Source organism: Pseudophryne corroboree, chromosome 6 (genome assembly GCF_028390025.1).
Source record: "Pseudophryne corroboree isolate aPseCor3 chromosome 6, aPseCor3.hap2, whole genome shotgun sequence".
NCBI classification, from domain to species: Eukaryota; Metazoa; Chordata; class Amphibia; order Anura; family Myobatrachidae; genus Pseudophryne; species Pseudophryne corroboree.
The window spans coordinates 689,194,516-689,213,236 of record NC_086449.1 but is presented as its reverse complement, the minus strand read 5'-3'; the positions used below and the strand labels follow the sequence as shown (position 1 = coordinate 689,213,236).

The 18,721-nt window shown below is 47.8% G+C and overlaps 1 protein-coding gene across 8 annotated transcripts in view; it reads left to right on the top strand.

The window, feature by feature from the left end:
* Window positions 1-18,721, top strand: part of LOC134933242 (lymphocyte cytosolic protein 2-like) — an 881,523-nt gene that overhangs the window by 393,521 nt on the left and 469,281 nt on the right. For all 8 annotated transcript variants that reach the window (XM_063928300.1, XM_063928301.1, XM_063928302.1 and 5 more), the window contains 2 exons: window positions 32-98; window positions 5,611-5,679. In XM_063928300.1, the coding sequence (XP_063784370.1) occupies window positions 32-98; window positions 5,611-5,679 (136 nt within the window). The remainder of the gene's footprint in view (window positions 1-31; window positions 99-5,610; window positions 5,680-18,721) is intronic.

The following is an 18,721-nucleotide window of genomic DNA, read 5'->3' as shown; positions in this document are numbered from 1 at the left end:
TGCATTAATTACAAGATGTTGGTTTCTACAGTTCCCAGGAGCACAGTCTTCTTCAACTCAAGAAAACCACAGAATACCAAAGCCTCAACAACAAACAAGTAATGTGCTATTCATTTCCATTTTTTTTTACAATATTAAATACTGGTAGAATAAATGTAATGGTTAATATTGTCAATATGTACAGTATATTAAAAAGAAAACAACTGGTCATATGACTCATTTTAAGTTTTTCTTCAAAAACAACACTGAAAATATTAAGAACAAGTTCGGCTGAAGAGTAAAACAAATTGGCCACTATTTTGCTGGGTACACACTAGGACAACAGATTGGCTATCCGGCTGATTCGCCGACCTATCTGACAATTGCTAAGTGCATACACACTTACCAATCGTCGGCCTGATGTGTCGTGCACAATGTCACAACAGGGCAGGCATTTACATGTGTCCGCCCAGTGTGATGTCAGTCACCGGTGGCCTCTGCAGCAAGTGTATGGGCAGTCAACTGACTCATCACACAGAACGTTGTGCTGATATATCTACAGATATATCGGTAATTGGCTGTGCTGCACGGCCTCCACAAAATGACGTTATTCACAGATATCGCAGGTACACACCCGCCAATGCACCTACTATATATCAGCCATTCAATTCGACTCGACTTAGAATTGCATGAGCTTTTAATCATGCAGAGGCGAACGCACAAGTGCTGTCACATCTCACTTTGTGCACACATGGGGGTATATTTACTAAGAATCGTAATTTTCGGAAAAAGGTCAAAGTTCAATCACGAATGACATCGACAGTGTAAAATTGCAACTTTTTGAATTTATTACGACTAATTTACTAAGCTGCCGTATTTTGCCTTTTCGGGTTTTCCGATGTCGATGTCATTCGTTTTTTTTTCCAGTTTTTTACGGCAGTGATTAGCAAAACACTGCCGACTTTTTCAAAATGAATCTCGGCCGGATCTGTGTGATCCGTGCAGGGGTTCATTTTTTTTTATTTTTTTTCAATAAACACTGTAAAACTTAAAAACAAATTGCGTAGGGTCCCCCCTCCTAAGCATAACCAGCCTCGGGCTCTTTGAGCCGATCCTGGTTGCAGAAATATGGGGAAAAAATTGACAGGGGTTCCCCCATATTTAAGCAACCAGCATCGGGCTCTGCGCCTGGTCCTGGTTCCAAAAATACGGGGGACAAAAAGAGTAGGGGTCCCCCGTATTTTTAAAACCAGCACCGGGCTCCACTAGCTGGACAGATAATGCCACAGCCGGGGGTCACTTTTATATAGTGCCCTGCGGCCGTGGCATCAAATATCCAACTAGTCACCCCTGGCCGGGGTACCCTGGGGGAGTGGGGACCCCTTCAATAAAGGGGTCCCCCCCCCCAGCCACCCACGGGCCAGGGGTGAAGCCCGAGGCTGTCCCCCCCATCCAATTGGCTGCGGATGGGGGGCTGATAGCCTTTTGTGAAAATGAAAAGATATTGTTTTTAGTAGCAGTACTACAAGGCCCAGCAAGCCTCCCCCGCATGCTGGTACTTGGAGAACCACAAGTACCAGCATGTGGCTTAAAAACGGGCCCGCTGGTACCTGTAGTACTACTACTAAAAAAATACCCCAAAAAAGACAAGACACACACACCTTGAAAGTAAAGTTTTATTACATACATCCACACAAACATACATACATACTTACCTTATGTTCACACGAGGGTCGGTCCTCGTCTCCAGTAGAATCCAAGGGGTACCTGTTGAATAAATTCTACTCACCAGATCCAGGGTCCCAGGCTCCTCGGAGAATCCTTTTGTAATCCACGTACTTGATAAAAAAAAAAAAACGGACACCCGAGCCACGCACTGAAAGGGGACCCATGTTTGCACATGGGCCCCCTTTCCCCGAATGCCAGAAACCCACTCTGACTGATGTCTAAGTGGGTTTCTTCAGCCAATCAGGGAGCGCCACGTTGTAGCACCCTCCTGATCGGCTGTGTGCTCCTGTACTGACTGACAGGCAGCACGCGGCAGTGTTACAATGTAGCGCCTATGCGCTCCATTGTAACCAATGGTGGGAACTTTCTGCCCTGCGGTTGACCGAAAGTGACCTCACCGCTGAGCAGAAAGTTCCCACCATTGGTTACAATGGAGCGCATAGGCGCTACATTGTAACACTGCCGCGTGCTGCCTGTCAGTCAGTACAGGAGCACACAGCCGATCAGGAGGGTGCTACAACGTGGCGCTCCCTGATTGGCTGAAGAAACCCACTTAGACATCAGTCAGAGTGGGTTTCTGGCATTCGGGGAAAGGGGGCCCATGTGCAAACATGGGTCCCCTTTCAGTGCGTGGCTCGGGTGTCCGTTTGTTTTTTTTAATCAAGTACGCGGATTACAAAAGGATTCTCCGAGGAGCCTGGGACCCTGGATCTGGTGAGTAGAATTTATTCAACAGGTACCCCTTGGATTCTACTGGAGAAGAGGACCGACCCTTGTGTGAACATAAGGTAAGTATGTATGTATGTTTGTGTGGATGTATGTAATAAAACTTTACTTTCAAGGTGTGTGTGTCTTGTCTTTTTTTGGGTATTTTTTTAGTAGTAGTACTACAGGTACCAGCGGGCCCGTTTTTCCGTCGCATGCTGGTACTTGTGGTTCTCCATGTACCAGCATGCGGGGGAGGCTTGCTGGGACTTGTAGTACTGCTACTAAAAACAATATCTTGTCATTTTCACAAAAGGCTATCAGCCCCCCTTCCGCAGCCAATTGGATGGGGGGGACAGCCTCGGGCTTCACCCCTGGCCCTTGGGTGGCTGGGGGGGGGGGACCCCTTGATTGAAGGGGTCCCCTCTCCCCCAGGGTACCCCGGCCAGGGGTGACTAGTTGGATTTTTGATGCCACGGCCGCAGGGCACTATATAAAAGTGACCCCCGGCTGTGGCATTATCTGTCCAGCTAGTGGAGCCCGGTGCTGGTTTTAAAAATACGGGGGACCCCTACTCTTTTTGTCCCCCGTATTTTTGGAACCAGGACCAGGCGCAGAGCCCGATGCTGGTTGCTTAAATATGGGGGAACCCCTGTCAATTTTTCCCCCATATTTCTGCAACCAGGATCGGCTCAAAGAGCCCGAGGCTGGTTATGCTTAGGAGGGGGGACCCCACGCAATTTTTTTTAAGAAAATAACCACTTTCCCACCCCTTCCCACTGATATACATGCACGGATCTCATGGATCCCTGCATGCCTATACAATCACGGATTAAAAAGGCAGGTCTGTTTTTTTTTAGCACTTTTTTACGAGTTGTAATTTTTCACGGCAGTGTTTGTTTGTTTTTTGCTTTGCACTTCTTAGTAAATTACCGAGATTCATAGTTAAACAGCCGCGTTTTGACCGATGGTGTATTCATTCGTAATTTTTTTGTTGGACTTCCAAAAAATTACGAATGCCCTCATCACTGCCGTGATTATTGCTTAGTAAATTACCGAGATGACACTTTGATGAAAAAACGGCATCTCGGTCAAAATCGGGACCTTAGTAAATCTACCCCATGCAGTGCAGCTTCTGCGCGTGCGCACACTTCACAGGGCATCAGCATGCAAACGCTGCCGCAGCAGCATTCCATGTTGAATTAGGCCCTATGTGCGGCGCCTTACTCAGCCGCGTACTTTGCATATTTATAGGGCCGGCCCTGGTTGTATTTCCCAGATACATTGTTTATTACTAATGTTCACTTTAGTCTAAACTTTGTTACATTTTTGCAGGGCCGTAACTACGTGTGTGCCAAGTGGGCTTGGCACACAGCGCAGTTGCCCTGGGGGCGCAACGGCCAGCGGCATCTAATGAGTCAAATTGACTCATTACATGCCACCTCTGTGTGCGCCGTGCGCGGCTGGAGGGAGAAGAGACCAGCGCCGGGTTCAAGGAGGAGGAGGGAGGGGGAGCAGGGAGCCGCAGCAGCGCTATTTGATTGGTAGTAAGTGCCGCTGCAGCATTCCCCTCTCCTTCTGTATTGGCTGCCCGGCGCTGCTATGGATGCTGGGATGAAGGAACCGCATCCCAGCATCCATAGCAGCGCCGGGCATCCAATACAGAAGGAGAGGGGGATGCTGCAGCGGCGCTTACTACCAATCAAATAGCGCTGCTGCGGCTCCCTGCTCCCCCTCCCTCCTCCTCCTTCTCATCTCACTGCCTGCACCGAGGGAGCTGCACGAGTAGCCTGTCAGCGGGGAGAAGGTAAGTATATACCTCTCTCTCTTTCTTTCTCTCTCTCTTTCTTTCTCTCTCTCTCTCTCTCAGGGGGACACCGTCTGCCGCAATGTGTAAAAAGGGGTCCTGGCTGCCGCAATGTATAAAAAGGGGGTCTGGCTGCCGCAATGTGTAAAATAGGGGGGTCCTGGCTGCCGCAATGTGTAAAATGGGGTCCTGGCTGCCGCAATGTGTAAAATGGGGTCCTGGCTACCGCAATGTGTAAAAAGGGGACCTGGCTGCCGCAATGTGTAAAATGGGGTCCTGGCTGCCGCAATGTGTAAAAAGGAGGGGTCCTGGCTGCCGCAATGTGTAAAAAGGGGGGGTCCTGGCTGCCGCAATGTGTAAAATGGGGTCCTGGCTGCCGCAATGTGTAAAAAGGGGGCCTGGCTGGCGCAATGTGTAAAATGGGGTCCTGGCTGCCGCAATGTGTAAAAAGGGGGCCTGGCTGCCGCAATGTGTAAAGAGGGGTCCTGGCTGCCGCAATGTGCAAAAAGGGGGCCTGGCTGCCGCAATGTGTAAAGAGGGGGCCTGGCTGCCGCAATGTGTAAAAAGGGGTCCTGGCTGCCACAATGTATAAAAAGGGGGTCTGGCTGCTGCAATGTGTAAAAAGGGGTCCTGGCTGCCGCAATGTATAAAAAGGGGTCCTGGCTGCCGCAATGTGTAAAATGGGGTCCTGGCTGCCGCAATGTGTGAAGAGGGGGCCTGGCTGCCGCAATGTGTAAAAAGGGGTCCTGGCTGCCGCAATGTGTAAAAAGGGGGACTGGCTGCCGCAATGTGTAAAAAGGGGGTCTGGCTGCCGCAATGTGTAAAAAGGGGGCCTGGCTGCCGCAATGTGTAAAGAGGAGTCCTGGCTGCCACAATGTGTAAAAAGGGGGACTGGCTGCCGTAATGTGTAAAAAGGGGGACTGGCTGCCACAATGTGTAAAAAGGGGTCCTGGCTGCCGCAATGTGTAAAAAGGGGGACGCTGTCTGCTGTAATGTATAAAAGGGGCTCTACCTGGTGTAGTGGCGCTACTGTGCAGCGTAATTTGAATAATGTAGACTACTGTGCACCGTAGTATGAATTGCTGTTATTTTGTGGCCACGCCCCTTCCCAGTGAAGCCACGCCCCTATAAATTTTCCGCACGCCTACGGCGCGCACTGACCCTATCTTACATGGGGAGGGGGGGGTGGCGCCACTGTCGTTTCTTGCACACAGCGCTAAAATGGCTAGTTACGGCACTGCATTTTTGAAGTTTCTCACTATTGTTTAGTAACTATAAATTCACCTAAAGGTTTCCTTTTGTGCTTCATGTAGAACAACTCTGAAAAGACCTCATGAAAACATTAATGTGTTTCAACATTTCAGTAACTTACATTTTCTCTATTGTTACAGCATCACCTCCAATTGTACACAGAGCATCAAAGCCAACTCTCCCATTAAACACTGTAAAACCTGTTTCAGGTCAGTACATATATTGTGTTTGCATGACACGTTCACTGTATCACAGATATATTCTAAATGTCCATCTTACAGAACTGCCCCAGTGGTTAGTGGTAAAGGCCCTCATCCACTAGTGAGATTTATCATACCGATAAGTTGGACCCTTTTTTCCTGCGATCTGGCCAGCAGCTTCCCGGGAGTCCTGTGATTGCGATTTGCTACTTGAGTGTATTTTTTACATCTGATTTATTGCGTGTGATCTACTGCGATGTGCATATATTTACGTGTGATTGTGAGAAATATTATGGTCAGCCCGTAAGATCTGTGACTGCGATGCGAGGTGCACGGGAGCGCGCCTCTCATAGCAATTGCACAAAAATTACATGCAATGTGACACTTCTCATCCGATCCGTCACAATAATTTGTCGCGATCGGATGAAAAGTGGCCATATCGCACTAGTGGATGGGGATCTTAAGATGCAACTGTTATAGTGGAGTGTGCTCCTGCACTGTCTCCCACCTATTCTCACTGTGCAGTGACCTCGGCTGGATGATGTCACTGTCGCATTGCTGTGCATGCACGCCCTGGCTCACATTACTTTGTTGGGTGACACAGTACTGAACAAGTCACAAGTGCAGTACTTATTGTAGCTCCTCAGTTGAGACCAATACTCTGTGTTCCTGCTATCACAGCTGTTACAGCATTACTGCTCTTACCCTGCATTACTGTCTGTTACAGCTGTTACCACTGTTAACCCTCTGTCTTACCCAGGGCCGGATTAAGGCTCCAGGGGGCCCGGGGTACTTTAGACAAGGGGGGCCCTGGAGGACTAAATATAGTGAATATAGGAAGGGGAGGTTCCTTACATGTGTCTGTCTATCTATCTATCTATCTATCTATCTATCTATCTATCTATCTATCTATCTATCTAAGATAGATAAAAGTATAAGCAGAAAGCTGTTGGAGGCAGTAACAAAATATAGCACATATTATTAAATAGAAAATTAGCAAATGTATACACTGTAGAAAAACAATATCACACTGTAGAACCCCCCCCCCCCCTGCTGCCGATACATCGCCGTAGGTGACAGGCACAGATTTAAGAGAGGAACGATCGGGGCACTCGCCTACCCTAGCACACTTCTGCTTTTCAGTGTGATGAGACACACTGTCTCGGTGATGGAGGAGCAGCAGGAGATGGTGTGGCTGCTGATCCCAGCCTTCCTGTCCCTGGACGATGTGTTCAGCATAGCAAAGAGCCCGGCCTCCGAGCTACAGGACCTGACCAAGCAGTGCGGCCCGGAGTCGGTGTCCAGGGTGGTCCCACAAGTAGGCGCGGGTTCTTGAGCTGCTTGAGAGCTTTGCGGCAGAGTGTGGGAGGGAGGGAGCAGGAGCTGCGGATCAGGACGATGTAGAGGATGCATATGACCCGGGAGGAGGGCACCACATCGGTGAGTCTCACCTAGAGATGAGCGGGTTCGGTTTCTTTGAATCCGAACCCGCACGAACTTCACTTTTTTTTTCACGGGTCCGAGCGACTCGGATCTTCCCGCCTTGCTCGGTTAACCCGAGCGCGCCCGAACGTCATCATGACGCTGTCGGATTCTCGCGAGACTCGGATTCTATATAAGGAGCCGCGCGTCGCCGCCATTTTCACACGTGCATTGAGATTGATAGGGAGAGGACGTGGCTGGCGTCCTCTCCATTTAGATTAGATTTAGAAGAGAGAGAGAGAGAGAGATTGCTGTGATACTGTAGATTAGAAGAGAGTGCAGACAGAGTTTAGTGACTGACGACCACAGTGACCACCAGAGACAGTGCAGTTGTTTGTTTTATTTAATATATCCGTTCTCTGCCTGAAAAAAACGATACACAGTCACACAGTGACTCAGTCTGTGTGCACTGCTCAGCCCAGTGTGCTGCACATCAATGTATTGTATATAAAGCTTATAATTGTGGGGGAGACTGGGGAGCACTGCAGGTTGTTATAGCAGGAGCCAGGAGTACATGATAAATAATATTATATTAAAATTAAACAGTGCACACTTTTGCTGCAGGAGTGCCACTGCCAGTGTGACTAGTGGTGACCAGTGCCTGACCACCAGTATATTAGTAGTATTGTATACTATCTCTTTATCAACCAGTCTATATTAGCAGCAGACACAGTACAGTGCGGTAGTTCACGGCTGTGGCTACCTCTGTGTCGGCACTCGGCAGGCAGTCCGTCCATCCATAATTGTATTATAATATATACCACCTAACCGTGGTTTTTTTTTCATTCTTTATACCGTCGTCATACTAGTTGTTACGAGTATACTACTATCTCTTTATCAACCAGTGTACAGTGCGGTAGTTCACGGCTGTGGCTACCTCTGTGTCGGCACTCGGCAGGCAGTCCGTCCAACCATAATTGTATTATATACCACCTAACCGTGGTTTTTTTTTTCATTCTTTATACCGTCGTCATACTAGTTGTTACGAGTATACTACTATCTCTTTATCAACCAGTGTACAGTGCGGTAGTTCACGGCTGTGGCTACCTCTGTGTCGGCACTCGGCAGGCAGTCCGTCCATCCATAATTGTATTATAATATATACCACCTAACCGTGGTTTTTTTTTCATTCTTTATACCGTCGTCATACTAGTTGTTACGAGTATACTACTATCTCTTTATCAACCAGTGTACAGTGCGGTAGTTCACGGCTGTGGCTACCTCTGTGTCGGCACTCGGCAGGCAGTCCGTCCATCCATAATTGTATTATAATATATACCACCTAACCGTGGTTTTTTTTTCATTCTTTATACCGTCGTCATACTAGTTGTTACGAGTATACTACTATCTCTTTATCAACCAGTGTACAGTGCGGTAGTTCACGGCTGTGGCTACCTCTGTGTCGGCACTCGGCAGGCAGTCCGTCCAACCATAATTGTATTATAATATATACCACCTAACCGTGGTTTTTTTTTCATTCTTTATACCGTCGTCATACTAGTTGTTACGAGTATACTACTATCTCTTTATCAACCAGTGTACAGTGCGGTAGTTCACGGCTGTGGCTACCTCTGTGTCGGCACTCGGCAGGCAGTCCGTCCAACCATAATTGTATTATAATATATACCACCTAACCGTGGTTTTTTTTTCATTCTTTATACCGTCGTCATACTAGTTGTTACGAGTATACTACTATCTCTTTATCAACCAGTGTACAGTGCGGTAGTTCACGGCTGTGGCTACCTCTGTGTCGGCACTCGGCAGGCAGTCCGTCCATCCATAATTGTATTATATACCACCTAACCGTGGTTTTTTTATACCACCTAACCGTGGCAGTCCGTCCATAATTGTATACTAGTATCCAATCCATCCATCTCCATTGTTTACCTGAGGTGCCTTTTAGTTCTGCCTATAAAATATGGAGAACAAAAAAGTTGAGGTTCCAAAATTAGGGAAAGATCAAGATCCACTTCCACCTCGTGCTGAAGCTGCTGCCACTAGTCATGGCCGAGACGATGAAATGCCAGCAACGTCGTCTGCCAAGGCCGATGCCTAATGTCATAGTACAGAGCATGTCAAATCCAAAACACCAAATATCAGAAAAAAAAGGACTCCAAAACCTAAAATAAAATTGTCGGAGGAGAAGCGTAAACTTGCCAATATGCCATTTACCACACGGAGTGGCAAGGAACGGCTGAGGCCCTGGCCTATGTTCATGGCTAGTGGTTCAGCTTCACATGAGGATGGAAGCACTCAGCCTCTCACTAGAAAACTGAAAAGACTCAAGCTGGCAAAAGCACCGCAAAGAACTGTGCGTTCTTTGAAATCCCAAATCCACAAGGAGAGTCCAATTGTGTCGTTTGCGATGCCTGACCTTCCCAACACTGGACGTGAAGAGCATGCGCCTTCCACTATTTGCATGCCCCCTGCAAGTGCTGGAAGGAGCACCCGCAGTCCAGTTCCTGATAGTCAGATTGAAGATGTCAGTGTTGAAGTACACCAGGATGAGGAGGATATGGGTGTTGCTGGCGCTGGGGAGGAAATTGACCAGGAGGATTCTGATGGTGAGGTGGTTTGTTTAAGTCAGGCACCCGGGGAGACACCTGTTGTCCGTGGGAGGAATATGGCCGTTGACATGCCAGGTGAAAATACCAAAAAAATCAGCTCTTCGGTGTGGAGGTATTTCACCAGAAATGCGGACAACAGGTGTCAAGCCGTGTGTTCCCTTTGTCAAGCTGTAATAAGTAGGGGTAAGGACGTTAACCACCTCGGAACATCCTCCCTTATACGTCACCTGCAGCGCATTCATAATAAGTCAGTGACAAGTTCAAAAACTTTGGGTGACAGCGGAAGCAGTCCACTGACCAGTAAATCCCTTCCTCTTGTAACCAAGCTCACGCAAACCACCCCACCAACTCCCTCAGTGTCAATTTCCTCCTTCCCCAGGAATGCCAATAGTCCTGCAGGCCATGTCACTGGCAAGTCTGACGAGTCCTCTCCTGCCTGGGATTCCTCCGATGCATCCTTGCGTGTAACGCCTACTGCTGCTGGCGCTGCTGTTGTTGCCGCTGGGAGTCGATGGTCATCCCAGAGGGGAAGTCGTAAGCCCACTTGTACTACTTCCAGTAAGCAATTGACTGTTCAACAGTCCTTTGCGAGGAAGATGAAATATCACAGCAGTCATCCTACTGCAAAGCGGATAACTGAGTCCTTGACAACTATGTTGGTGTTAGACGTGCGTCCGGTATCCGCCGTTAGTTCACAGGGAACTAGACAATTTATTGAGGCAGTGTGCCCCCGTTACCAAATACCATCTAGGTTCCACTTCTCTAGGCAGGCGATACCGAGAATGTACACGGACGTCAGAAAAAGACTCACCAGTGTCCTAAAAAATGCAGTTGTACCCAATGTCCACTTAACCACGGACATGTGGACAAGTGGAGCAGGGCAGGGTCAGGACTATATGACTGTGACAGCCCACTGGGTAGATGTATGGACTCCCGCCGCAAGAACAGCAGCGGCGGCACCAGTAGCAGCATCTCGCAAACGCCAACTCTTTCCTAGGCAGGCTACGCTTTGTATCACCGCTTTCCAGAATACGCACACAGCTGAAAACCTCTTACGGCAACTGAGGAAGATCATCGCGGAATGGCTTACCCCAATTGGACTCTCCTGTGGATTTGTGGCATCGGACAACGCCAGCAATATTGTGTGTGCATTAAATATGGGCAAATTCCAGCACGTCCCATGTTTTGCACATACCTTGAATTTGGTGGTGCAGAATTTTTTAAAAAACGACAGGGGCGTGCAAGAGATGCTGTCGGTGGCCAGAAAAATTGCGGGACACTTTCGGCGTACAGGCACCACGTACAGAAGACTGGAGCACCACCAAAAACTACTGAACCTGCCCTGCCATCATCTGAAGCAAGAAGTGGTAACGAGGTGGAATTCAACCCTCTATATGCTTCAGAGGTTGGAGGAGCAGCAAAAGGCCATTCAAGCCTATACAATTGAGCACGATATAGGAGATGGAATGCACCTGTCTCAAGTGCAGTGGAGAATGATTTCAACGTTGTGCAAGGTTCTGATGCCCTTTGAACTTGCCACACGTGAAGTCAGTTCAGACACTGCCAGCCTGAGTCAGGTCATTCCCCTCATCAGGCTTTTGCAGAAGAAGCTGGAGGCATTGAAGAAGGAGCTAACACGGAGCGATTCCGCTAGGCATGTGGGACTTGTGGATGCAGCCCTTAATTCGCTTAACAAGGATTCACGGGTGGTCAATCTGTTGAAATCAGAGCACTACATTTTGGCCACCGTGCTCGATCCTAGATTTAAAGCCTACCTTGGATCTCTCTTTCCGGCAGACACAGGTCTGCTGGGGTTGAAAGACCTGCTGGTGACAAAATTGTCAAGTCAAGCGGAACGCGACCTGTCAACATCTCCTCCTTCACATTCTCCCGCAACTGGGGGTGCGAGGAAAAGGCTCAGAATTCCGAGCCCACCCGCTGGCGGTGATGCAGGACAGTCTGGAGCGACTGCTGATGCTGACATCTGGTCCGGACTGAAGGACCTGACAACGATTACGGACATGTCGTCTACTGTCACTGCATATGATTCTCTCAACATTGATAGAATGGTGGAGGATTATATGAGTGACCGCATCCAAGTAGGCACGTCACACAGTCCGTACTTATACTGGCAGGAAAAAGAGGCAATTTGGAGGCCCTTGCACAAACTGGCTTTATTCTACCTAAGTTGCCCTCCCACAAGTGTGTACTCCGAAAGAGTGTTTAGTGCCACCGCTCACCTTGTCAGCAATCGGCGTACGAGGTTACATCCAGAAAATGTGGAGAAGATGATGTTCATTAAAATGAATTATAATCAATTCCTCCGCGGAGACATTGACCAGCAGCAATTGCCTCCACAAAGTACACAGGGAGCTGAGATGGTGGATTCCAGTGGGGACGAATTGATAATCTGTGAGGAGGGGGATGTACACGGTGATATATCGGAGGGTGAAGATGAGGTGGACATCTTGCCTCTGTAGAGCCAGTTTGTGCAAGGAGAGATTAATTGCTTCTTTTTTGGGGGGGGTCCAAACCAACCCGTCATATCAGTCACAGTCGTGTGGCAGACCCTGTCACTGAAATGATGGGTTGGTTAAAGTGTGCATGTCCTGTTTTGTTTATACAACATAAGGGTGGGTGGGAGGGCCCAAGGATAATTCCATCTTGCACCTCTTTTTTCTTTTCTTTTTCTTTGCATCATGTGCTGATTGGGGAGGGTTTTTTGGAAGGGACATCCTGCGTGACACTGCAGTGCCACTCCTAGATGGGCCCGGTGTTTGTGTCGGCCACTAGGGTCGCTAATCTTACTCACACAGCTACCTCATTGCGCCTCTTTTTTTCTTTGCGTCATGTGCTGTTTGGGGAGGGTTTTTTGGAAGGGACATCCTGCGTGACACTGCAGTGCCACTCCTAGATGTGCCCGGTGTTTGTGTCGGCCACTAGGGTCGCTAATCTTACTCACACAGCTACCTCATTGCGCCTCTTTTTTTCTTTGCGTCATGTGCTGTTTGGGGAGGGTTTTTTGGAAGGGACATCCTGCGTGACACTGCAGTGCCACTCCTAGATGTGCCCGGTGTTTGTGTCGGCCACTAGGGTCGCTAATCTTACTCACACAGTCAGCTACCTCATTGCGCCTCTTTTTTTCTTTGCGTCATGTGCTGTTTGGGGAGGGTTTTTTGGAAGGGCCATCCTGCGTGACACTGCAGTGCCACTCCTAGATGGGCCCGGTGTTTGTGTCGGCCACTAGGGTCGCTAATCTTACTCACACAGCTACCTCATTGCGCCTCTTTTTTTCTTTGCGTCATGTGCTGTTTGGGGAGGGTTTTTTGGAAGGGACATCCTGCGTGACACTGCAGTGCCACTCCTAGATGGGCCCGGTGTTTGTGTCGGCCACTAGGGTCGCTTATCTTACTCACACAGCGACCTCGGTGCAAATTTTAGGACTAAAAATAATATTGTGAGGTGTGAGGTATTCAGAATAGACTGAAAATGAGTGTAAATTATGGTTTTTGAGGTTAATAATACTTTGGGATCAAAATGACCCCCAAATTCTATGATTTAAGCTGTTTTTTAGTGTTTTTGGAAAAAAACACCCGAATCCAAAACACACCCGAATCCGACAAAAATAATTCGGTGAGGTTTTGCCAAAACGCGTTCGAACCCAAAACACGGCCGCGGAACCGAACCCAAAACCAAAACACAAAACCCGAAAAATTTCAGGCGCTCATCTCTAGTCTCACCCCTTGGTGCCGGTACCTGGCAAACGGAGTGGAACTGCATGTCTCAGCATTCTGACACTTGTAGTTTCACAGTCAGCAGCCGCCCGTTGCCTACAGCAGTCAGCAGATGTGTAGGCTCTACATATATTGGATGTGTCTGGTTATCTATAGATGCAAAAATTACACACATCCCTACTGCACTGTGTTGGCAGGATTATAATAACAGGAGCTCTTGTATTTAATTACGTTTGCCCCTTTATAATAATAATAATAATAATAATAATAATAATAATTTTTTATTATTATTATTATTAACAGCTTCTTCAAAGTTGTACAATAAGGAATAAATACAATCAGGTAACTGTCTCAGGCCATGGGTAGGTATTCAGGTGAATAAGGGTGTAGGCATTTATTATATGCTAGGATCCAATGCGATCGCCCCCCTTCCGACGAGGAGAGCTGGCTGGGGCTAGGGGGGTAGCTGCAGCGGTAGTGCACAGATCATCCGCCAGGTAATGTAGTTTCTATGGGGCTGGATAGCTGGCTGGGTGACACACTGTCATCCTCCCGAGTCCCAAACGTCCCCCTCTTACCACCGCCACCGGATACTGCTGCTGGCTATCTACCGACTCCTCAGACTTTTACTATATATATATATATATATATATATATATATTTCTCTGGCTGGGTCCACAGGATTATCCACAGGATAACATAGGGATATTGTCGAGCGACAGCGAAAATGGCACCAACACGGTCACGAGTTTTCTGGCCTCCCAGGGTGCATTGGGGCCTCCACTATATAGTCCCGCCCACTGACTCAGTCAGATCAGTTTTTTGCTTGGTGCGTCAGGAAGCCGCATGGTCACAGGGCTGCTGTGAAAGCAGCCTTAAGTTTTCATTAATTTATTTTTATAGACTTACTGTTTTGTTTTTTGAGCGACTTCTCTTAACAGCGTCTTAAACACATATTAGAAAGAGTCTCTCCAACAACTCCCCACCGGGTCGCAACAACGCTTACCTTCGCGGTACAGTGCTGTCTCGACGGGCGTCTGTGTCGGATGTTCTAGCTGGTCCAGCAGACGTTACCAGGCTGTGGCCGGAGCATGGGGAGATGGTGAGTCTATGGACTTCCTCTTACTAGAGGGGTCAGGACACAGCTACACTGATTTGGTGGAGACTACAAACAGTGTGTTGATGCGCCGAACATCTCGAGTGTGACAGCGCTACGCTCCGGGGATCATAGGCGCCAGGACTAGGTAGAGGCCGCGATCCTGGGAGTTTAAGTCAACAGGGGGTTTCAGACGCTCTCCTGGCCGCCCCTCCTCCGAGTTCATGGCCAGTTCCCGCGTATCTCTCGTTTCATGAACTGAATGACCTCACTTCCGGCTCAGATGCTACCACGAGGGTACTCGGTCGCAAGCTTAGACGCTGCGGTTGTGTACACTGGATATAAACACGCCCAGACCGAGTCGCAGGCCTTTAGCGTCTGCATACACGTGGAGTCGCTCAGCGTCCGTGTCCGTTGGTGAGCGTCCGTGTCCGTTATCAGTTACCAAGAGCGGCAGTGTACACCAGTAGCGTCTGAATCCACTCAGCGTCTTACGAGCGTCTTTGCTTGGATATGGAAGTGTGGTGAGTCTCCCTGTATCCCGCTCTCTGGAGGCAGGGTATACAGTACTAAAAATTCCTTCTACTTCTTAGTTTGCATTGTTAATTTTTAGTACCTATTGCATATGAGATCTGTATATTACTGTGTTTTCTGCATGTTATGTTGAAAAAAGAACCAGTTAAACAGAAGTACAATTTTCCTACTTATGTATAAGTTATTATGGAGGTTGTATTCTCATATGACAATGTCTAATGCTTTAACATGTGACTGACTGCTAGTATGCGTGCTGACTTTTCTGTGTAATGTCAGTCCTGTTCTGACCCTCAAATCAGGTGCACTGTGGTCAGATCGATTTCACCTCTATATACTGATTATAGGGTGTTTTTCAGTCACAAAATTGTGTAGTCAATATCAGAAAAATAACTGTGAGCGGCAAAAGTGATGAGGAGAATTTGTCAAGCACTCCCATAGCCCTAACATGCTTATCTTGTAAGTCAGGGGTAATTGATATGAATCAATTGGTCACTTATGAGGGTTTGTGTGCAAACTGTTTCGCTTTTCAGCGAAGTAAAAAACAGGAGTTAGTTCAACCTCCAGTAGAGCCACCATGGAATATGTTCGCAAAGACTCTGTCTTCAATAGCGGACAGGTTAGCTCCGGTAGCACCACCTCAAGGGTTAGGTTACACTATGAACCCATACATGCAGCTCCCTTCCTATGGCTTGGTTCCAGTACCCTCTACAAGCAACCAAGGGACAGGTAAGACTAACTACACAAGATGATACATCAGATGATGATGCGGAAACAATAGATTCAACTCCGTATGATGATCAGTCGCAGAGCTTTAGTTCAGAAGATGTAGCTGAACTCATCAATGCAGTAAAGGCTGTGCTTTCTCTGGAAGAACCAGCCAAGACAGCGTTAAAAGCAAAAGCACCTGTATTCAAATGAACAAAGTCAGTAAAAGCTGAATTTCCAGCGTCAGAGGAGTTGACGGAAATGATGGATGAGTCTTGGGCAGCGCCCGGTAAGAAGTATAAGATTCCTAAGAGATGGGATTCTTATTATCCATTTCCTGCTGGAGATTGTTCGAAGAGAGAAGTTCCTCCAAAAGTAGATGCACATGTTCTGCGACTCGTGCATAAGTCTGCTTTGCCACTGTCATCTACCTCTTTGAATGATGTCACAGACAGAAGGGTAGAGAGCCTATTGAAAAATATTTTTTCTCTTGTGCGTGCAGTGGTAAGACCTGCTATGGCTTCGGCCTGGGTAGCAAAGGCAATGGGCGAATGGATAGAGGAACTAGAGAATGACATCTCCTCTCCTACTAGGGAGCAAGAGGATCTTTGCCGTTTAAGACAATCTGCCCAGTATTTAGAAGAAGCAGCTATTGATGTTGGCACTGTTGCTTCTAAAGCTTCAGCCCTGGCAGTAGTCGCTCGCAGAGCAGATTGGCTATGGACCTGGAAGGCAGATGTGGAGTCCAAGAAGGAATTGGAAGCATTGCCTTTCGTGGGTAATATATTATTTGGAAAACCTTTATCGGATATCCTAGAGTCAGAGGCTGAATCGAAGAAGGTCAGATTTCCGGCTACCTATAACCCTAAGTCCAAGGGTTTAAAATTTTGCTCATTTCGCTGGCAAAGCAAAGTGAAAGCTAAAGAGGAGCCTAAACAACCCCAGTTTAAATCCAGGGGTAGGAAGCAGTGGGCTAGCAAAAAGCCAGCTTCCAAACCTGAACAGAAACCCTCAGCCTGAAGAGAAGGGCCTCCGCCTGGAGGATTCCAGGGTTGGGGGCCGACTCCTGCAATTTGCACACATATGGCAACAGCAGATGCCTGGGTGCAGAGGGTAGTATCTCAGGGGTATGGGTTCCCATTCAGGAGGCAGCCTCCTCAAAGATTTTTTTGCACCAGCCCGTCTCGTATAGAGTCGAAGGCCAATGCCCTGCAAGAAGCAGTCCAAAAATTACTGCAGTCAGGTGTGATTGTCCCAGTACCTCCAGCCAATGCCCTGCAAGAAGCAGTCCAAAAATTACTGCAGTCAGGTGTGATTGTCCCAGTACCTCCATCACAAAGGGGATAGGGGTATTACTCCAATCTGTTTCTAATCCAGAAACCAAATGGGTCATATCGAGCAATTCTAAATCTAAAGATGTTGAACAACTACATATGGATCCCGAAGTTCCACATGGAGACGTTACGCTCCATAATGTTGGCTATGGAACCGGGAGACTATATGGTATCTCTGGATGTACGGGATGCTTACCTACATGTGCCTATAGCACTGTCACATCAGTGTTACCTCAGGTTTGTCATCCTCAAGGAACACTTCCAGTTCCAAGCTCTGCCCTTCGGGCTAGCTACAGCACCCAGGGTGTTTACCAAGATCATGGTGGTTATGGCAGCTTGTCTGCGCAAACAAGGGATAAGAATATTCCCATACCTAGACGACCTATTAATCTTAGCACAGTTGCAAGAATTACTATTGAGCCATCTCCAACAGACGATAGTTTGTTTACAGAGACACAGGTGGCTCATAAATTGTGAGAAGTCGTCCCTGAATCCGTCACAGCGGATGGTTCATTTGGGAGCCATATTGGATTCAGACCTACAGAAGGTTCTCTTGCCAGAGATAAAGATAGTCAAGGTGCAGGTCATGGCTCAGGAAGCGTTGCAAGCCCAGACAATGTCAGTCCATGCAGCAATGCGACTGTTGGGTCTAATGGTATCAACGTTCGACATGGTGGAATATGCGCAATTCCACTCCAGACCGTTGCAGCATCTCATTTTTACAAAATGGAGCGGAAATCATCAAATGGTAAAGAAGCAGATGATAAAGGTTCCAGTAAGGGTAAAAAGGTCTCTAGCATGGTGGCTACAGACAGCCTATTTATACAAGGGGAAGACCCTTTTGGATAAAAGAGTGGCAAGTCCTGAAGACAGATGCCAGCCTGCAAGCCTGGGGGGCGGTACTCGGAAGCCTATGGTTCCAGGGAAAATGGACCGCAAGGGAAAGTCGCCTGCCGATAAATCTGTTAGAAATAAGAGCCATTTACTTGGCCCTAGTTCAGGCAAAGGACAATCTACAAGGAAAACCAGTCCAGATCCGCTCAGACAATGCGACGGCAGTAGCCTACCTCAATTATCAAGGAGGAACTCACAGCAAGAGTCTGATGGAGGAAGTAACTTCCATTCTAAAATGGGCAGAACTCCATCTCCCGGCACTGTCAGCAGTATTTGTCCTGGGTGTACTAAATTGGGAAGCAGATTTTCTCAGTCGGCACAGCATTCAGGAAACCGAATGGGCACTACACCCACAAGTGTTTCAGACACTGGTGAACAGATGGGGTCTACCAGAGATAGACCTTATGGCATCTCATCTAAACAACAAAGTTCCGAGGTACGGATCAAGAACAAAGGACCCAGGAGCGGTCCTGATAGACGCACTGTCAGTAGAATGGAGGTTTCAGCTGGCATATCTGTTCCCTCCAATATCTCTGTTACCCAGAGTAGTGAGAAAGATAAAACAGGCAAAAGGTGCAATCATTCTAATAGCTCCAGCTTGGCCAAGAAGGCATTGGTACACAGATCTGTTGAGAATGTCCGTGGAAGCACCGATACTGCTCCCTCAACGTCCAGATCTGTTAATGCAGAATCCTTGTTGTCACA